Source organism: Ornithodoros turicata, chromosome 2 (genome assembly GCF_037126465.1).
Source record: "Ornithodoros turicata isolate Travis chromosome 2, ASM3712646v1, whole genome shotgun sequence".
Taxonomy (NCBI): Eukaryota; Metazoa; Arthropoda; class Arachnida; order Ixodida; family Argasidae; genus Ornithodoros; species Ornithodoros turicata.
The window spans coordinates 6,007,299-6,024,581 of NC_088202.1; the positions used below are offsets into that span (position 1 = coordinate 6,007,299).

At 43.8% G+C, this 17,283-nt stretch overlaps 2 protein-coding genes across 2 annotated transcripts; both read right to left on the minus strand.

The window, feature by feature from the left end:
- Positions 1-1,647: 1,647 nt before the first annotated feature.
- Positions 1,648-11,387, minus strand: LOC135383039 (uncharacterized). The gene is made up of 5 exons (XM_064612680.1): positions 11,127-11,387; positions 10,182-10,264; positions 5,144-5,296; positions 1,864-2,071; positions 1,648-1,800 (listed from the first exon to the last, which is right to left on the minus strand). The coding sequence occupies exons 1-4, from the start codon at positions 11,269-11,271 to the stop codon at positions 1,922-1,924; spliced, it is 531 nt and encodes a 176-aa protein (XP_064468750.1). The 5' UTR covers positions 11,272-11,387; the 3' UTR covers positions 1,648-1,800; positions 1,864-1,921.
- A 942-nt stretch (positions 11,388-12,329) lies between these two features.
- On the minus strand, positions 12,330-12,848 carry LOC135384275 (uncharacterized). Its single transcript, XM_064613486.1, has one exon. The coding sequence runs from the start codon at positions 12,846-12,848 to the stop codon at positions 12,330-12,332; it is 519 nt and encodes a 172-aa protein (XP_064469556.1).
- Positions 12,849-17,283: the final 4,435 nt, after the last annotated feature.

The following is a 17,283-nucleotide window of genomic DNA, read 5'->3' on the forward strand; positions in this document are numbered from 1 at the left end:
TTGTATCTTGCTCTTTGGTATGCATCATCCTGTGAGAAATTCTAGGCAACACAATAGAAAGCTGTAAAACTGACATCCTTCACACCTGCGACAGATGGATCTTGAATCTGCGACAGACATCCCTGGCACCCAAGGTGTCTACCGAACTGCGCCGGTTCAATTGTGTGACTCTTCCAGATTTTCTTTGACATTTCAATAAAATTCCCTCACTGCCAAGCACACATCAATGGTGTCAACTAGTCTTGAATGATGTGCACAAATTTGTTAGTTTTAACTGTTGTTGCCTCTCCAAAATTTAAAGTTGTGTCTACAGGAAACATCAAAGAAAAGTGGACTAGACACCGCAGGCCAACACTGGAGTGTATGTTGACTACAAGCCACCACTGGCAATTTTCCCCAAGTTCAAGGGCATTTTCAGTTTCCTTCATCATGCTGACTTTTCCAGTCTGCTCAGAATTCCGGCTATTCCCTGATTTCTAGGTTGGTACCAGGATGCAAACCAAATTTTGGGGGGTTCAGTTTGGGTTCGGCTCCAAGATGTAAAAGCCGTGATTACACATCAGGAAGTATGGAATCTTTGTCCCTGAAAAATATTCACGTCAAGACGGACAACAAGAAAAAAAAAAAGGAAAGCTCCGAACTGTATGTCCTGCTGTGTCGAACAGTATGTCAGCTCTAAGGTGGCAAAAACGATCGGTTAGGTTTCTGTTCGACACACGTTTTGGTACACACCTGGGCATCGCTGTTGCGCAACTGAGCTTCGCTCCCATGCCTCAAAGCATCAGCTGTAACACACTTTAAGATGCAATGGGAGTCTACAGCACGCACCTTGTCTTATCTTGGCTCATTCCTTGGATGCCTTGACTGAGTGCCCTCGTTCCTTTTGAACTAAAGCTATCTTTGGATGGGACCATTCTATGACTAGTCTTCACGTAACGCTACCCAGCACGTATTCAGCATACTGATCGTTTTGCTGTTTGTGACATAGCCGAACATGATTCATTCAGTAATCCACATCAGAGGCTAGCTGACCCTGTCCCCTTGGCTCTAGTGTTCATTACTAAAATAATTTGCAGGCTTTCTAGGCAAATATCATAGAACCACTGTGTCATATTCAGGTACAGAGACACGTTTGATCTATAGCACAACAAATCCTGTATTTCGGTGGCATTTCAAAATACTCTGCTACTACAATAAACTTTCAATAACTCAAACACCCAGCATCCAGCATTATTTGTTTGAGTAAAGCAGTAACTTTACTTATTAAATCCGTCTTACACGGGAAAAAACAGTACTAGGCACATCATGGAGCGTTTCAGCTGTTCATAAATTTCGCTTTGTCCAATTCTGAGAGCCCATAATATGAGAAAACACACCATTTGAGTTGCATTCAATTTGAACACAAAAGAGCGGAACTGAAACTTACACCTCTTGGACAAAAAGATAGGACAGGACACTCTTTTCACGGAGGCATCCGCCCATAATTTGTAGAGCAGCCACAGCAATGAGGTCTGCAAGACAAAGATGCGTCCACAGTCAGCTTCAGCTTGCACAGAAGCCTGTTCTTATCACTGGTGCATAGCAGTGCTGCATCTGGACTACAAAATTGCTGTCTTCCTATGACTTACGTCTTTTTCGCCTGGCACATGTATCTTCATGTGGAGTTTGCCTCAGCGATTCCAGCAAAGCACTGCTAGTACGGATCGTGCCACTGTGTGCAAGGTTCATCACCTCTATAACACCACGCTGTACAGGTTGCAGAGCTTCTTTTCCGGTGGCATTTTCAAGTTCATTGAAGAACTGGAAGTTATGTTGGAAACATGAGCTACTCTTTGCAGCAAGGCAGCAGAACAGTCATGTTACCCGATCAGACAGCATGATGTAAGGATACTTCACCAAAGCTACCAGCGTAGGCAAGGTTTCAAGACCCACACTTCTTGTTGTATGGGTTACAGCCTATCTTGATTTGCGCCTCATCAAGGTTTTTTGTTGTTGTTGTTGTTGCACTCGGTCCTCCCTCGTGTTTTTCCAAAGATGCAGCCTCTTCGTGCTGGGCACTAACCTGTAAAGCCTGTTGTAGCAACGTTTAAAAAATCGATTAAATCATACATTTTGTTCCCATGGCACATAATATCATCTGTGACGAAAACCCGAGACTGGAAAAAAGACGAAAACAGACGACACAACACAAAGTCTCAAACTGTTTGAGACTTTGTGTTGTGTCGTCTGTTTTCGTCTTTTTCCCAGTCTCGGGTTTTCGTCATGGATCTTAGCCACCAGCTCGCTTGCTTTTTAACCATTGTATCAATATCATCTAGTTTTTTGCTTAGTATGTTACTGTTGCATCTCTCATCAGAAGGGTTGGTAAACTTAAATGCTTTTAAGAAGTTCACCCGTGATACTTTTTTTCAATTGAACTGGACATCTTTGGATGTTAGATAAAACTAGAGGATGCCAGAATCAACCTTACATTACTATGAGAAGAACCTATGCCTTGCTCATAGATAATGGGCAAACTTTCTTTCTACATGGTGTCCCACCTAATGTGTCAAAATATTTTAATAAAAAAACATTCGCCAGAAAATTATGCAGCAAACGGTGTTTGACTTTGAACAACTTTTGCTGACGCTTGATGTAATTTGGATAAGCTTCCGATTGAGGGAAATTTAATTCTTGGGCTGAGCTCTGAAAATGTCCCAGTAAACCCAACTTTTTTTTTCACAGAAACAGAGAGTGCTTCTTGAGTTAAGCCAAATCAACCACAAGGTACATTCCACACGATACCAGGAGTCACTCAAATTGATTAGTAAAAGTAGACAAAATTTGCTACATAGACCCTCCCACTCTGCAGCACAAAGATGTCGCCGCCACACATGCTTTCAATGGATGGCGATAACGTCATGCAACGCTTCATTCCACCTTCTGATAGCGATTGGATGTTTCCCTCTCACAACAAGGAGGCTGAGAAAATGCGACCTTATCATCCTCCTGTCGTAGCTTCTTTTCGCAGCTGGCTTTTTTGCGCTCGAGAGAGCATGGGAGGGGCCAAGTAGCCAATTTCATCTACGTTTACTAATTATGTTCAGTGACTTCTGGTATAGGGGAGAACATACTTTATGGTGAATTTGAGTTAACTCGAGAAGCGCTTTCTGTTTCTGTGATGAATGGGGTTCACTTGGAAAGCTGGCAGTGGCCGAGTGGTCAGGCAGGAACAGGATACGATCCCGCAACCTTCGGATTGCCAGTCCGATGCTCTACCAATTGAGCTACCCTTGAGCTTGTAGGCATTGAGGCTCTATGCGTGTTTGCCCCCTATGTGTCCCCCAGCCTCAGGAGAACTTTCCATCCTGGGATTCACTTGGCAATTTACAGAGTTCAATTCAAGAAATTAAATTTCCCTCAATTGAAAATTTCCCCAAATGACGTAAATCAGCCACAAAAGTTATCCAGTTAAGTCCCATTTGCTGCGTAGCCTTCCGGAAAATGTTTTTTTATTTGAAAATTTTGATACGTTAAGCTGGACACCCTCATACTGAACAACCTGTATAAGACTCAAATACACAAGCTTAGCCTCCGGATTCCGTGCGTCAAACTCTTTCTGAAGCGCTCTGGTCAGTTTCTAATGGCACACCCTGTGTATTACCATCACCTAGTTTTGTGCACAGAAATGTAAGCATGGCAGGCAGGTATTTTGGGAAATAACATCCTAAGTGGAATAAAGAGATCTGGTCAAATCACTGTGCTCAGGACAGAGGTGGATTAAATCTGCCAAGCCAAGAAATTTTAAGAAGGCCAGACCACTAAACACAGGCATGGCAACATCAAAATACATAACTTGAGTAACAGCGGCTATTCGGGCGAGCTGGCACATGTTAAGAAGAAACAAGAGAAACACCATTGAACAGACGGGGACACAGAACGAACGGCACAGGCGCTGACTATAGCAACTGAATTTTATTTCAACATGAAAAGAAGGATCAGGAGAAACAAAGGGGGCTTGGGGGAGGGGGTGGAAGGAAGCCGGTTCCCTCTTCCTTCCATCCCCTCCCTCAAGCCCCCTTTGTTTTTCCTGATCCTTCTTTTCATGTTGAAATAAAATTCAGTTGCTAGTCAGCGCCCGTGCCGTTCGTTCTGTGTCCTCGTCTGTTCAGCACTGTTTCTTTTCCTTAATATTTAATTTGATTTTGAGAGACGATTACAGTCATGAATGATTGAAATTAACTAGACTCATAGTTCAAATATTTTCAAAACAAAACAGGGAAAACGTAATCCTGCAGGCCTTTTTTTTTTTTTTTTTTTCAAGGGACAGTTCAGGTTTCCCAATTCCAAACTGAACTGGTGCTGCCATACGACTCCGCATCACGCCGTTGGCCCCACTGCAAGATATCACCTCTGTATCCACTTCCCAAAATTTATTGGAACACCATATGCCTGTCGGGGTCAAGAATGTTGCTCTAAATGTACCATATGCTTTTCCGAATAGTGCGAGAGCTTGCTGAATGCACAGGTGCCTTATGTGCATGGACATCACAAATGAAAGATGCTTCATAGCTGAAAGTGCAAATCAGATGTTGTTGACCTACGATAATACAAGAATTACTAAATGCCCCATGACAGGACAAACACAAAGACGGTCTCAAACTCAGCTCAGCTGAGTCTGAGACCGTGTTTGTGTTTGTGTGTTATCGTCCTCTACCTCGTCTCGGGTTTTCAAGTCATGGATCGTCGCCACCAGCTCGCTTGCTACATAACTTTCCTTTCGTTACTAAATGCCTTCACCACAATTGCGCACGGGAAACGACATGCGGAAAAGTGCAGATGCCAAAATAACATCCTGAAATATTCCATTGTCATGAATAGGGAAAAGAACGGTAGACGGCCTTCCTCATTTGCCTTGCTTGACATGTTCCGGAATAATTGGCAGTAACTTTGATTTCACATTAATATTAATATATTTTACACCACGATACTTTCTTTGTTCTGTGTGGTGTTAAGTGCGTGTGGTGTTAAGTCCAAGCTCCAAGACTCCACAATGTGCATTAATATACAAAACAAAGGATATTTTCAAAATCCATGAGGAACCCAGAAATTTAGGATGCCAGACGGCCCCTACAGGGTTTAACACATCAGTGCATACGTGTACCATGCGTTTAGTCCGCTGTAGCTCCGCTTGCTCAGTGCTGCCTGATCGTCTCCTGCTTCCAAGCTTCACGCGGTGTTCCGCTACTTCCGCATTGTTTTGTACTTTTCGTCGTTCGTTCTTAAATTTGTTGCGCAGGGCAACAATCCACGAGCTCTGGAAGTGAAGACGATGAAACAGTCAGAATTGCATCCTGCTATGCCAATACAGCAGCTGGGGCTGTCTCATCTAATGTCTGATCTTGTCTAATCTGGGGTTGTCTCATCTAGCATGTCAAAAGCTTGTGACGAGAAACAGGTTTGTTCGAAGGTTGCTGTCCCAAGGAAGCTGTCCCAAGTTTGCACAAAGTAACCACTGCAAAAAATAGCATATATCACGTTGGCGGATATGCATGTGGATTGCCCCAAGGCTTCAATGGAACGGCCGTTACGCTGTTGGAGACAACTGGTGTGTCCTATGTAGGCACAGGTTAGGCAGCATGGAGTCTGGAAGGGAAATGCATAGCCAGGGGCGAACTTTTCTGAGGGGGTAGGCTATGGGCAAGTGCAAGTGCTGGGATTGAATTGAATTGAATTGAATTGAATTTATTCAAGAGATGGGAATGTAACTTGCACTGGCTATGTACAAGGGATGGCCTAAAAGCAACAAGACTGCTGCTTGACGAGGGCACACCCCCAAGAGGATACTCGGCACAACGGCAGTAAAGTACATACAAGCAATACACACGTGACGACAATACACAATATGATATGATTCGTGCAATGTAACTTTGAGCAAAAAATATTAATTGAAAAAAAAAAAGAAAGAAACCCAGGAAAATACAACATGAACAACAAGTGAGTCAAAGTACAAATGGAAACCATAGACTCTAAGCAGGTGAAGTCAGGTGACAAACATAGAATCGCAGATCTTTCAATGAGAAGCTCTGTATGTCTAGCCCATGCAGTGTATATTTGTTAAGAAGCGACGAGATATGATACGATACAGTTTGGTCACCATAGGTTGTACGCGATCGAGGCACTTGCCAAAGCTGCGCCTGTCGAGTTTTTTTGGTAAGATTTTGTTTTAGTTTGAACAGTGATAAGATTAACTGGTTATCATGTCTAACTGCAGTGAGGTAGGCTTTGATAAGATGATAGTCATAGTAACGGTCTATTTTAATGATATGGAGGCTACGGAAGATGTCAGCAGTATGCGAAAGAGCTGGTACACAAGCAATATACCGTATTGCACGTTTTTGCTGTAGGAGAAGAGTAGTTAGGTTTTGTTGTGTTGTCGTGCCCCATACGAGATGACAATAGTTGAAGTGAGACATGATTAGGGAATTAAATATCAATAACTTAACAGACTTAGGTAATAAGTATCTGTGCCTACTCAAGATTCCTATCGCTTTGCTTATCTTTCCCTTTAGATAGCTTACATGGGCATCCCAGGAGAGGTGTTCGGAGAAAAACACTCCCAGTATCTTTACAGTTTTGACTATTTCAATAGCCTCATCTCCCAGGGAAATGTTAAGCGAGTGGTGTTCTGGCTTATTTCTCGGCCTGTAAAGTATCGCCTTTGTTTTAGCCGCATTTATGATTAAACGATTTTTTGCGCACCAAGTGCCGATATCTGCCAGGGCTCTGTTCGCCTTCCTAATAAGGTCGTCAATTACATTTCCCGAGAAAAATAAGGTAGTGTCATCGGCGTAGATGAAAAATTGCCCGAGTTCAGTGACTGTGGTAATGTCATTTACATACGTGTTAAATAAAAGCGGCCCTAAGCTACTACCCTGGGGTACACCCGCGATTAGCTGTAACATGTCAGAATGACAGTTATTATTATACACATATTGGTATCTGTTTTCCAGGTAGGACCTGAGAAGAGACAGTGCCACCCCACGTATGCCGCAATGTTCGAGTTTTTCTAACAGTATGCCATGGTCTAGAAGGTCAAAGGCCTTTGTAAAATCAATGTAGATACCTAATGTATAGAACTTATTTTCAAGATTTTGAATGATTAATTCTTTTTGATATAAAAGTGCAGCCTCGGTTGAGTATTTCTTACGAAAACCGAACTGTGAATCTGAAATGACATTATGTATGGAGAAGAACTTCGTTATTCGAGAATGAAATATTTTTTCTAGCACTTTGGAGAAAACAGGCAATATTGATATTGGCCTAAAGTTCCCAAGCTCATCATGTTGTTTACCCGATTTACGTAAAATGATGACTTTGGATGTTTTCATTTTTTGCGGGTAGATACCAGTTGAGAGGGAGAGGTTGTATATGTGGGTTAGCACAGGAGCAAGGATGTCAATAACAAATTTAACAGGACCAATTTGGAAGGATTCGTAATCAGATGCCTTACTGTTTTTACTATTCATGAATAGTGTAAAGACCTCACTTTCAGTCGTTGGCTCAAGGAAGAGGGAGTCCATATTCCTCGGGGTAGTTCTGTAATAGTTTGTGCAGGAAAGAGATGGGGCGGAATATTGCCTGGAAACATTTACAAAGTGTTGATTGAATTCTGTGCATAGGCTCTCACCAGTTAAGGTTACGCCATCAACGCTTACGTGAGTAACCTCACGGCGATCTATTTTTGTGATGTTTCTTATCGCTTTCCATGTAGCTGCTGAGTCATGTGCATTTGCAAATAAGTTCCTGAAATAGATCGCCTTTGCACGTTTGACGCATGCTGCGACGCGATTACGAAAGCTCTTAAAAGTTTTAAAGACATTGCTGTCCCTAGAACTAAGAAAATCATGATAGAGTTTATTTTTTTCTGCAATAAGTTTCAGTAATGCTGGGGTCACCCAGGGTTTGCGTACGCGGCGGTTTATTTTTTTAGCCCTAACTGGAAAGTTAGCATCATAAATACGTTTAAACAGGCAGAGGAATTCGTCATAGGCTTCGTTCACACATTGCTTCGTGGTGACGAAAGACCAGTCGACGCTCTGGATATCATTTCGAAATTTCCCAAGCGATTCGGCAGTAATTAATTGTGAAGTGTAGTAAACAGGCATCTCCCTGCGTCTGTACGCGGGCGCAACAAATGCATAAATCGGAAGATGGTCACTAATGTCGCATGAGAGGGCACCAGCAACTATATCAGATTCGTTCTTGTTAGTAATGAAGACATCAATCAGTGTGGATGTACAAACAGTGATTCTTGTCGGAACTCTTATCACATTCACAAACCCGGAGGCGTCAAGGGGCAAACATAGTTCAATAGCCGCAGTGGAATTACTGAGTAGGTCTATGTTTATGTCTCCACTCATGTAGAGCGTGTACCTGTTTTCAGATGCAAAATCAAGTAACTTATCTATCAGGTTAAGAAAGATGGGAACATTTCCTGAAGGAGGACGGTATACGACAACAAAAATGCGGGAGTCATTTTTTACACATAACATTTCTACGTCTTGTGAAATAAAAGAGAACTCATCTATTTGTTCATAAAGAAGACTTCCCGTCATCTGCAAAGCTAAGCCACCTCCTTTTCTATTGCTCCTACTCAGACAAATATTCTGATATCCTGGTACAACAAATACATGATTATCATCAAACCACGTTTCAGAGAACATGATTACATCTAAGGAAAATTTCATGGATTGGAACAATGCTATAAGATCATCGGATTTATTGTACGCTGCACGAACATTTAGGTGAAAGAACGTGAGAGCATTACGTGGCTTAGTCAGTGTTTCAGGCGTATCATACATAAGTCAAAAACGTCAACATCAGAAAGTATGGCTCGTGCATGTGTATCTATCCAGATACCTTGATAACATCGTCGGGATGGCAGACATATACAGAAGGTTCACCCTCTGACTTACGAACATAGACTTTGCCATTTTTAACCCATGCGAATGCCAGTTTTTGGTCCATTGGTCCATTGAACCCCATGTTGAAGTCCAGAATCAAGCAAGAGGGAGAGGACAACTTGCCCCTGCCCTAAATCCATGCCTATGCACCACTTTCTTCTAGTGGGCTTGACATCTACAGGGTGTCGAGTTCAACGTGTCACGAAATTATATTTATTTAGACCAATAAAAGAAAAACAAGAGTGCAAGTTTGCTCGTGCTTGAATTAGAAACACGTTCCACTTTTCACATAGCATGTCTTTCTAACTCAAGCAGCAGAAAAGTAGTAATCGCTTTCATTTGATCGCCCTCTTTAAATATAATTTCGTGACATGTTATGCGGGACACCCTGTATAGTTGGCTGTGGACTACGAGGAACCTAAGGATGGGAGGCCGTGTGGCCTTCACTAATATTCCACTGTGTATTTAGGAGGCCTGATTACTGCACATTGCTGGAAGGGGACACAGATGACCTCTCAGTGCTGGAACTTTGTTACAAAATAAATTAACATACAGCATCACATGGTGTATGCTTCTGTTCTGCTAAGTGAACTGTTTGATCACATAGGACCCCCCTCCCTTGCTAGTACAACAATTCACCTTAAAATCAAACTCCGCAGGAATGGAAGTGGTCTTATTAACAAGGGTTCACTGCACTAGCATACCAGCAATTGGTTTTGTGTCCAGAGCTCATAATAACATTTAAAAGAGCAAGTTGGAGACTTAAAAAGCCAGAGCCGATGGCATCTGTTAGTTGGGAGTACCGCTCCAGTAGAAGGTTGACGACCTTGAAGTAGAAACGACGGGATGGGTAGGTGCAACAGTAAAAGTGACAAGAGGTTGAGAAAAGCAAGGCGTAATTTGATTAACTGATGATAAACATCATGCTCACAGTGTGCAGGTGACCACTGACTGATATAACATCTCAACGATTTTAACTTCGAGAGAGGATGTCAGTGGCTCTCCATTGCTCACAGCAACAATACGCGAATGCAGCACACCAAATTCTGGAAGGCTATATCCCCTGCCATCACGGTCATCAGCGTGATTGCTGAAACAAGGTTTCAGATATGCAACGTCAGTACATCCTTTGAGCATAATGGTCATGAGCATGAGCACCCTATACAGAAAAATTGAGGAACAGCTACAACAAACTTTGCATGTCTTCAACTCTGATGATGAGGCAGCTACCACTACCTTTCCTCTGACGCGGTGTTGCACATGGATGGCCCCGGTTCCTCCAAACTGGCACTTAATGTAATGTCTTCCAATGTTGGGTCCTGGACGAAAAATGAGCACATGACAAACACTTTTGTTCACTTCCAGAAAAACACCTTTTGTGTGTTATTTAGCTGTGTCGAGCCTGGACACATTCGCACAGTTGACAGTTGGGGTATTACGTCCTCATCAGCAATGGCAACAAAACAATCGAAATCTTTGTCGAATAACTGTAAGCAGAACATTGATACTTTAACAGAATGATTGTGAACGATCAGTCAATCAATCAATAGCACTCCCACATTCATTGTCATCAAACCGGAAAATATGCCAAATCAAATAGATTAGCCAAACCCGGGTGAGCATGCAACCTGCACGAACCATATTAATACGACATATATTAACGGTAACGAGCATGACGTATGTATGGCCTGGCAGGCTGTTGACTGATCACAGTTTGCCACGCATAACCTAAAAGAAGCTAGGTCCGGAATAAAAATAAATAAAAATAGCATAGCTGAGACTTTAGCAGACAAAAAAAAAAGGAAGAAGAAGAAGCATTAAGAATGTGAATGATTGTAATTCCACGTATACGGGATAGCCTCCCTTTAACAGCTGGTAGCTGATTTCTGAAACGGAATGAAAATAAAATTACATACTGTGCCCGACCTCACTTGCGTCACATGCCAAAACTGGAGATGTCCGGTTGTAACTGAACTTGAAAAGCTAATCACAAAGGTAACACTAAAAGGAGTAATTAACGGGAAGCGATTTTTAAGGCTTTGAACGTGGGGATATCGTGGCATATCGGCACAGTTTTCCGAAAGTAGACGCCGGCAACATGCTACCGCCGTCCATCATGCCTTGGTTCTCTTACTCTCTGTTTACATGCAGAAATGACATTACAACAAGACTGCAAAATACCTTGAACGCGGCATCCGTGGCTGATGCGTTTTTGCTGAGCAGGCTGCAATGTTGAACTGCTTCCTTGAGCGCCTTGAGCGTAGCGTTGCCAAATTGGAACTGGAATTTCCGTTTTATCTCTGTCCCTTCTAGTTCCACCAAGCATGCCGTAGTTGAGATCTTCAACGGAGATCTACCTGCCGCTGTTACGACTAACTGGCAGTTGAATGTTCGTCGAAATACCGTTTGTACTTGCTGCTGCACTTGTCGGGATGCAGTACATTACCGCCATTTATCGAGGAACGGATTGGATTGGATTCGCACGTTAAAGAGACAAAAATATCGAACACTGCAGCGCGAAGCGCCACACCGTATCCAACATGAGCGAAAACAAACGAAATAATATTTTATTATTTTGGGTATCGCAGTTTCGTTGTTTATTATATGTTCTCCAATTTGATGTTCCATAATTTTATAACACTTCTCGTGCCTGAGATACAAGCCAAACCATCAGAACTTCATGGTTATGCACCATGAACGGGCCTATCGAGATGCGTGGAAAGGAGCGACATCATCACGTTTTAGAACAACAAACGTGTCGTCAACATAACGTTTGTAAAATTTAACAGAAATGTTGTTGGATGTTAACACTTGATCTTCGATGAATTCCATAACTAGATTTGCAATGGGAACAGAAACAGGGCTCCCCATCGGGCAGCCTTCTATTTGCTTGTAAAACTGGTTGTCAAACTTAAAATACGTTTCATCAAGACAAAATGAAAGAAGTGACCTTATTTCCGATACAGAAAGCGCAGTACGATCAGGGAAGGAAGCATCGTTAGAAAGACGGCTGGTCGCGACGTCAATGGCGAGTGTGACAGGCACATTTGTAAACAAAGAGACAACATCAAAAGATATCATCACTTCATCAGGTTCGATCACCAAGTCTAGCACAGACGAGCAGAATTCACGAGAGTTTTTCGCCGAATGTCCGTTCTTGTTCATGATGGGAAACAGGAGCTCAGTGAGGAATTTTGACAGTTGATACGTAGGTGCTCCAACAAAGGACACTATGGGGCGAAGAGGGACACCAGGCTTGTGCACTTTTGGTAAACCATAGCCTCTGGGTATATGTCCGTCTGATGAGAAAAGGCGCTTGTAAACAGGGTCCGAAATGCTTCCGATGTCCTTTAATTTGCGAAGAAGTTTGACCAGGGCTCGTTCCTACCTTGTTGTTGGGTCAGATTCAAGTTTCGTGAAGCGGGACTCGTCGTCAACAAGGTTGTGCATTTTTTGCAGATATTCAGTTCTGTCTAAGACCACAGTGCTTTTCCCTTTATCTGAAGGGAGCACAATGATGTCCGAATCTGCTTGTAGTTTCTTCATGGCATTCCTCTCGCCGGCGGTCAGATTGGAAGGCGGTGCCTCCCACTTCTTTGAAATGACGTTAAGAAAACGGTTTCTGGCAAGGTTGACCGCGGTAGGGTTCTTCACAAAGCGAAGTTGATCTTCAACTTCAGCAATGATTTCTTTGCAGGGTATCTTGGTGGTGGTGGGGGCGAAATTCATGCCTTTGCTAAGTAGTGACTCCTGCTCTTTGGTTAACGGTTTCGAAGACGGATTGATGACAATTTCGTTCGGCGTGGGGCGAGAAAGCAACGTGCGTAAAGCATGGCGGGGTTTAAATGCAGTAAAAATGCCAAGTGGCTTGAGTATCCTCCGTACTGATTCAGCGTTTGACATGTGACATTCTCTCTAGAAATCATTACCCCCATCGCTTCGTTTCTGACATAGTGTCCAAGTCCACTTGTAATAACGACGAACGGGCCGCCCGTGACAATTTTATTTGCATCCCATATGTACGCGGACTCTCTGAATTAGTACGGAGGATACTCAAGCCACTTGGCATTTTTACTGCATTTAAACCCCGCCATACTTTACGCACGTTGCTTTCTCGCCCCAAGGACTCTGTGCCCCATTTGTACCAATCGGGTGTCGTTTACCGAATAGATTGTGACGGTTGCGATACGTATTATGTGGGTGAAACAGGAAGAAAGCTGGCCACACGACTGAAAGAACACGAAGCTCAGATAAAGAAGCCTCCAGCTGATAATCGCCGCACAGTACTCGTGTCCTGGCATATACAATCCACACCTGGAAACCTTAACCGATCTGTTGGAGCGTTACCCAGCGTATACGTCAGCGGCCTCCGTCACGTGACTGAAAAACAATCCGGCGAATCACGAAATTCGAACCACGGCAAGAACGCTGCTGCCAACGGTCGCTACAGTCACCCCTGAGGAAGGAGCCGAACTGGCTCCGAAACGTCGGGTATCCCCGTCCTGTAACTTGGTTGGAGATTTTCGTTACTATCATAGTTCTCACCCAACCAGACACACTTGTGTCGAATATGTTCACTTTCAAGAACTCGTGGAGCATGCGATAAAAAACCAGCACACATTCAATTTCGACAATGTCACCACTCTGGCACGTGAACAAAGATGGGGAGTGAGAAGATTCCTTGAGTCATGGCACATGCACCATGAGAAGAATTCCTGTAACAACCACAAGGGGCCACTGCCAGATTGTTATAAGACCTAAGGACTCGCGCGCTGTTGTTTCTTTGCTGATGATGACGTCTGCATAGACGTCGAAACGTCCAGACAAATTTTGTTACTTTGTTTGTTTTGTAAGCCAGTGCTATCCTTCGTTTTATTATACTATCATATGAACGCAAAAATCTCTGCTATGACATATCACTTTGTCAACCGCTTGTGTTTTAGCATTGTACTGAGTTGTATTGCTCCTGTTCTTCCTCAGATGCCAAGGGCGCAACTCTTCACTTGTCCACGATGCCGGTGGACCTCGCTGACTCTCAGGTCCCTCTTCCGCCACCTACGTGCTGCTCATGCCCATGAAAAGAACTGGGTCTGGGGATTACAAGGATGTATGGCTACATATCAGTCATATGTTACCTACCGAAGACACGTGTCCAAAAAACACAGCAGGCTACTCGGAGGCGATGATCCAGAAGGAAGGACATCACAGGATAATCAAGATGATCTGCAGCTCAGAGAGGAGCCACAGCCCACTAGCTCAGATGCTGCAAATGCAGGTACTGGTGCAGGCGAAGCTATCGGGGAGCAGGACCTTCCAGCTGGACAGGAACAAACCATGTCCACCTATGCCTGATCCAACAAAGAGCCTGAGTCTACTACTGCTGAAATGGAAGGAAGGAAAAAGACTTCCATGGTCTGCACTTAACGAAATTGCTAACGATATCATATTGTACATTCAGCAATTCGCACACCAACTGTCTGATCTTCCCAACGGAAAATCCATTGAAGATTTAGTAGAAGAGCTTCCTGCGCTGCGAACAAAGACCAGCCGTGAAACGTACTGGGAGAGCACGTGAAGCTAAAGACCATTTTGCTGGACAAAAAGCCAAATGGGAAGATTGTGAGTTTTCAGTATGTTAGCATATTGAAAGTCCTGAAGCAGTACCTGGAGTCTCCAATTTCCTTGTACAGTTGCCAGCACCAATCCAGAGAGGGCCGCATGACTTCAGTGTTTGACGGCTCTGTACTGAGGAACCACACATACTTTCAAGAGGACGAAAGTAAGCTGTGCATCCACTTGTATACGGACGAGTTCGAGACATGCGACCCGTTAGCTGCAAAAAGAGGGAAGAACAAGATGATGGTTGTCTATTACTCTCTTCTGAACATTCCCCACGGATACCGCTCTCTTCTTCAGCATATTAATTTGCCCTTGATCGTAAAAGAAAAATACATGGAGGAGTGTGGTCTCAGCCGTGTTCTAGAACCATTACTGAACGATATCGCGCAGCTGGAGACTGAAGGCATCATCGTGAATGGTGTGAGGCACACTGGATCAGTGCTCTGTCTTACTGGGGACAATCTATCAAGTCATCGTGCGGGTGGCTTTACAGCTAACTTCAGCCACGGCCGTATCTGTCGGTTTTGCATGGCCCAACACCACGAGATTTCTGTGAAGCACAGTGAAACAGAATTTCTAATGCGGAATCCAGAGGGCCACAAATACCACGTGGAAATGTTAGAAAAAAGACTACCGGCGTTGTCTCTCTACGGAGTCTCGCTGTGCATTAACGTTCCAGGGGTTTGAGCCCTCCGAGCACATGCCCCGGACGTATTGCACGATATACACGAAGGAGTTGTCCCTTTTGTTCTCAAACATGTTATTTTGAGACTTATCAATGACAAGTGCTTCACTTTGGAGGACTTGAACCGCTGTATTGGAACCTTTTCACACGACCCATGTGATGCCAAAAACAAACCGGAGTGTATCTCACGGACAGCACTAGGCAGTCAAGGCGCACTGAAGGGGAGTGCTTCTCAGAAGCTTTGCGCGCTGAGGTATATAGCATTGTATGTGGGGGATTGTGTTCCCTCAGAAAACAGTGCATGGACTGTATATCTACTGCTCCGGGAGGTCGTTGACCTCATTATGTGCAAGGACATACCTGTCGATCACATACCTTACCTGTACCGCCGCATAGAGCTCTTCAAACGGGAGTTCGAAGCTGTGTTCCCTGGAGTTCGGATACCGTGCAAAATGCACAATATATATTGCATTATCCGGCATTTGTGCACAAGTATGGTCCACTCACTGCACTCTGGTCGATCAGGTATGAGGCTAAACATCAGTACTTTAAAGATATCGCAAGGAAGACCAAGAATTTCAAGAATATTGCACTCTGTCTCGAACACCGCCATCAACTCTATCAGATGTTCGTGTACACGCAGCAAACGTTAGATGATGCCATGTCCACCGTTTGCTGCAAGCGCATTCGTCCAGAGCACGCAGCAGAGGAACTCCTCTGACACCTGACTAACACTGGGGCAGGACATTTTCTGCATAAAAAGCGTGACCGTGAAGCCAGGACATATACCATGGACTGCGTTGTGACCCCACCGGTGTGTGAGGACAATATGCCAGAGTTTCTCGAAATCCTTGAGATTTATTCCGTAAACTGTCGCATACTTTTGCTACTGAGAATGCTCCTGACAGTGGAATTCAAAAAACACCTTCATGCATATGTTGTGCACCGCACCATGGAGACATTTGTAACGGACAGACTTTTTGACTTTATCTCTGACCAGCTGAGCGTGCACAGAAAGGGACTTGGTTAACCCCGTGAAGCTCTTTTGTGATTTTCGCTTTTAACAAGAGAGCCAGGTAGCGTGTGTGAAGTGCAGTGAACCTTGAACTGTGAACTGTGTGAGCATGTGTGCTGCAGATTTCTACGTGCTGTGTATATTACTTGGAATTCGCTAACAATGTGCTACTTCACCAGTCTTTGCCGTGCATACATCAAGCAGATCAATGTGCTGCTATGCTGCATTGTGCATGTTGTTAATTAGGACACCTGAGAGGTGATATATAGACCCTGAAGTTCTCGGATTTTATGTTTTTCCAAATTCGGGGTGTAAAAATCGGGTCAATAACTTGACGCAGAAAATACACGTTAATTGGGGCAGAAATATTACCATCAGACCGAATTCGGGGAGAAGTTGTGCTCTAATGTAGAATAAACATTAGTTGTACAGTTTACCCATAGTGTATGAAGTAGATGTCGATCATGTATCTTGTGAACAATTAGTATGTCCCTACCTTAAAGCGACTAGCTCAAAGGTGTTGCGACACTTTCTCTGATGTGTTGAAGCATAATATATATGCATCGTACTCATCATGAGAACACCGTGGAAAAAAGAATTTTTCCTCTCGCGAGATTGGTTTCGGAAAATAGGCGCAGCCACAAAACGACGACCCACGGTGTGTCCTTACTGACCCCTCTCCCCCATTTGACTTGGGAGACGCGCTTCTTCCCTCGGTGCGCCTCTGTGACGTCACGGATGTTGCTTCTTCGGGGCCGTTTTTCTCCGTACCTGCTCAAGTCACGGACCTGAAAACTTGGATATGGGGTGATGTCGGGTGATAGAATAGTTTTTCGTATTTACCTGGGAAAGCTGGAAACCAACTGTCACAACACCTTTAAGCACAGTTTTGCGGGTAGAAATCGGGTTTAACCCTAAACCGGTGAACCTCGATTCGGGATGTAAATTCGGGGGAAAATCGAGGTTTAACCGGGTTTAACCGAAAACTTCAGGCTCTAGGGATATACCAGGAAATTTGT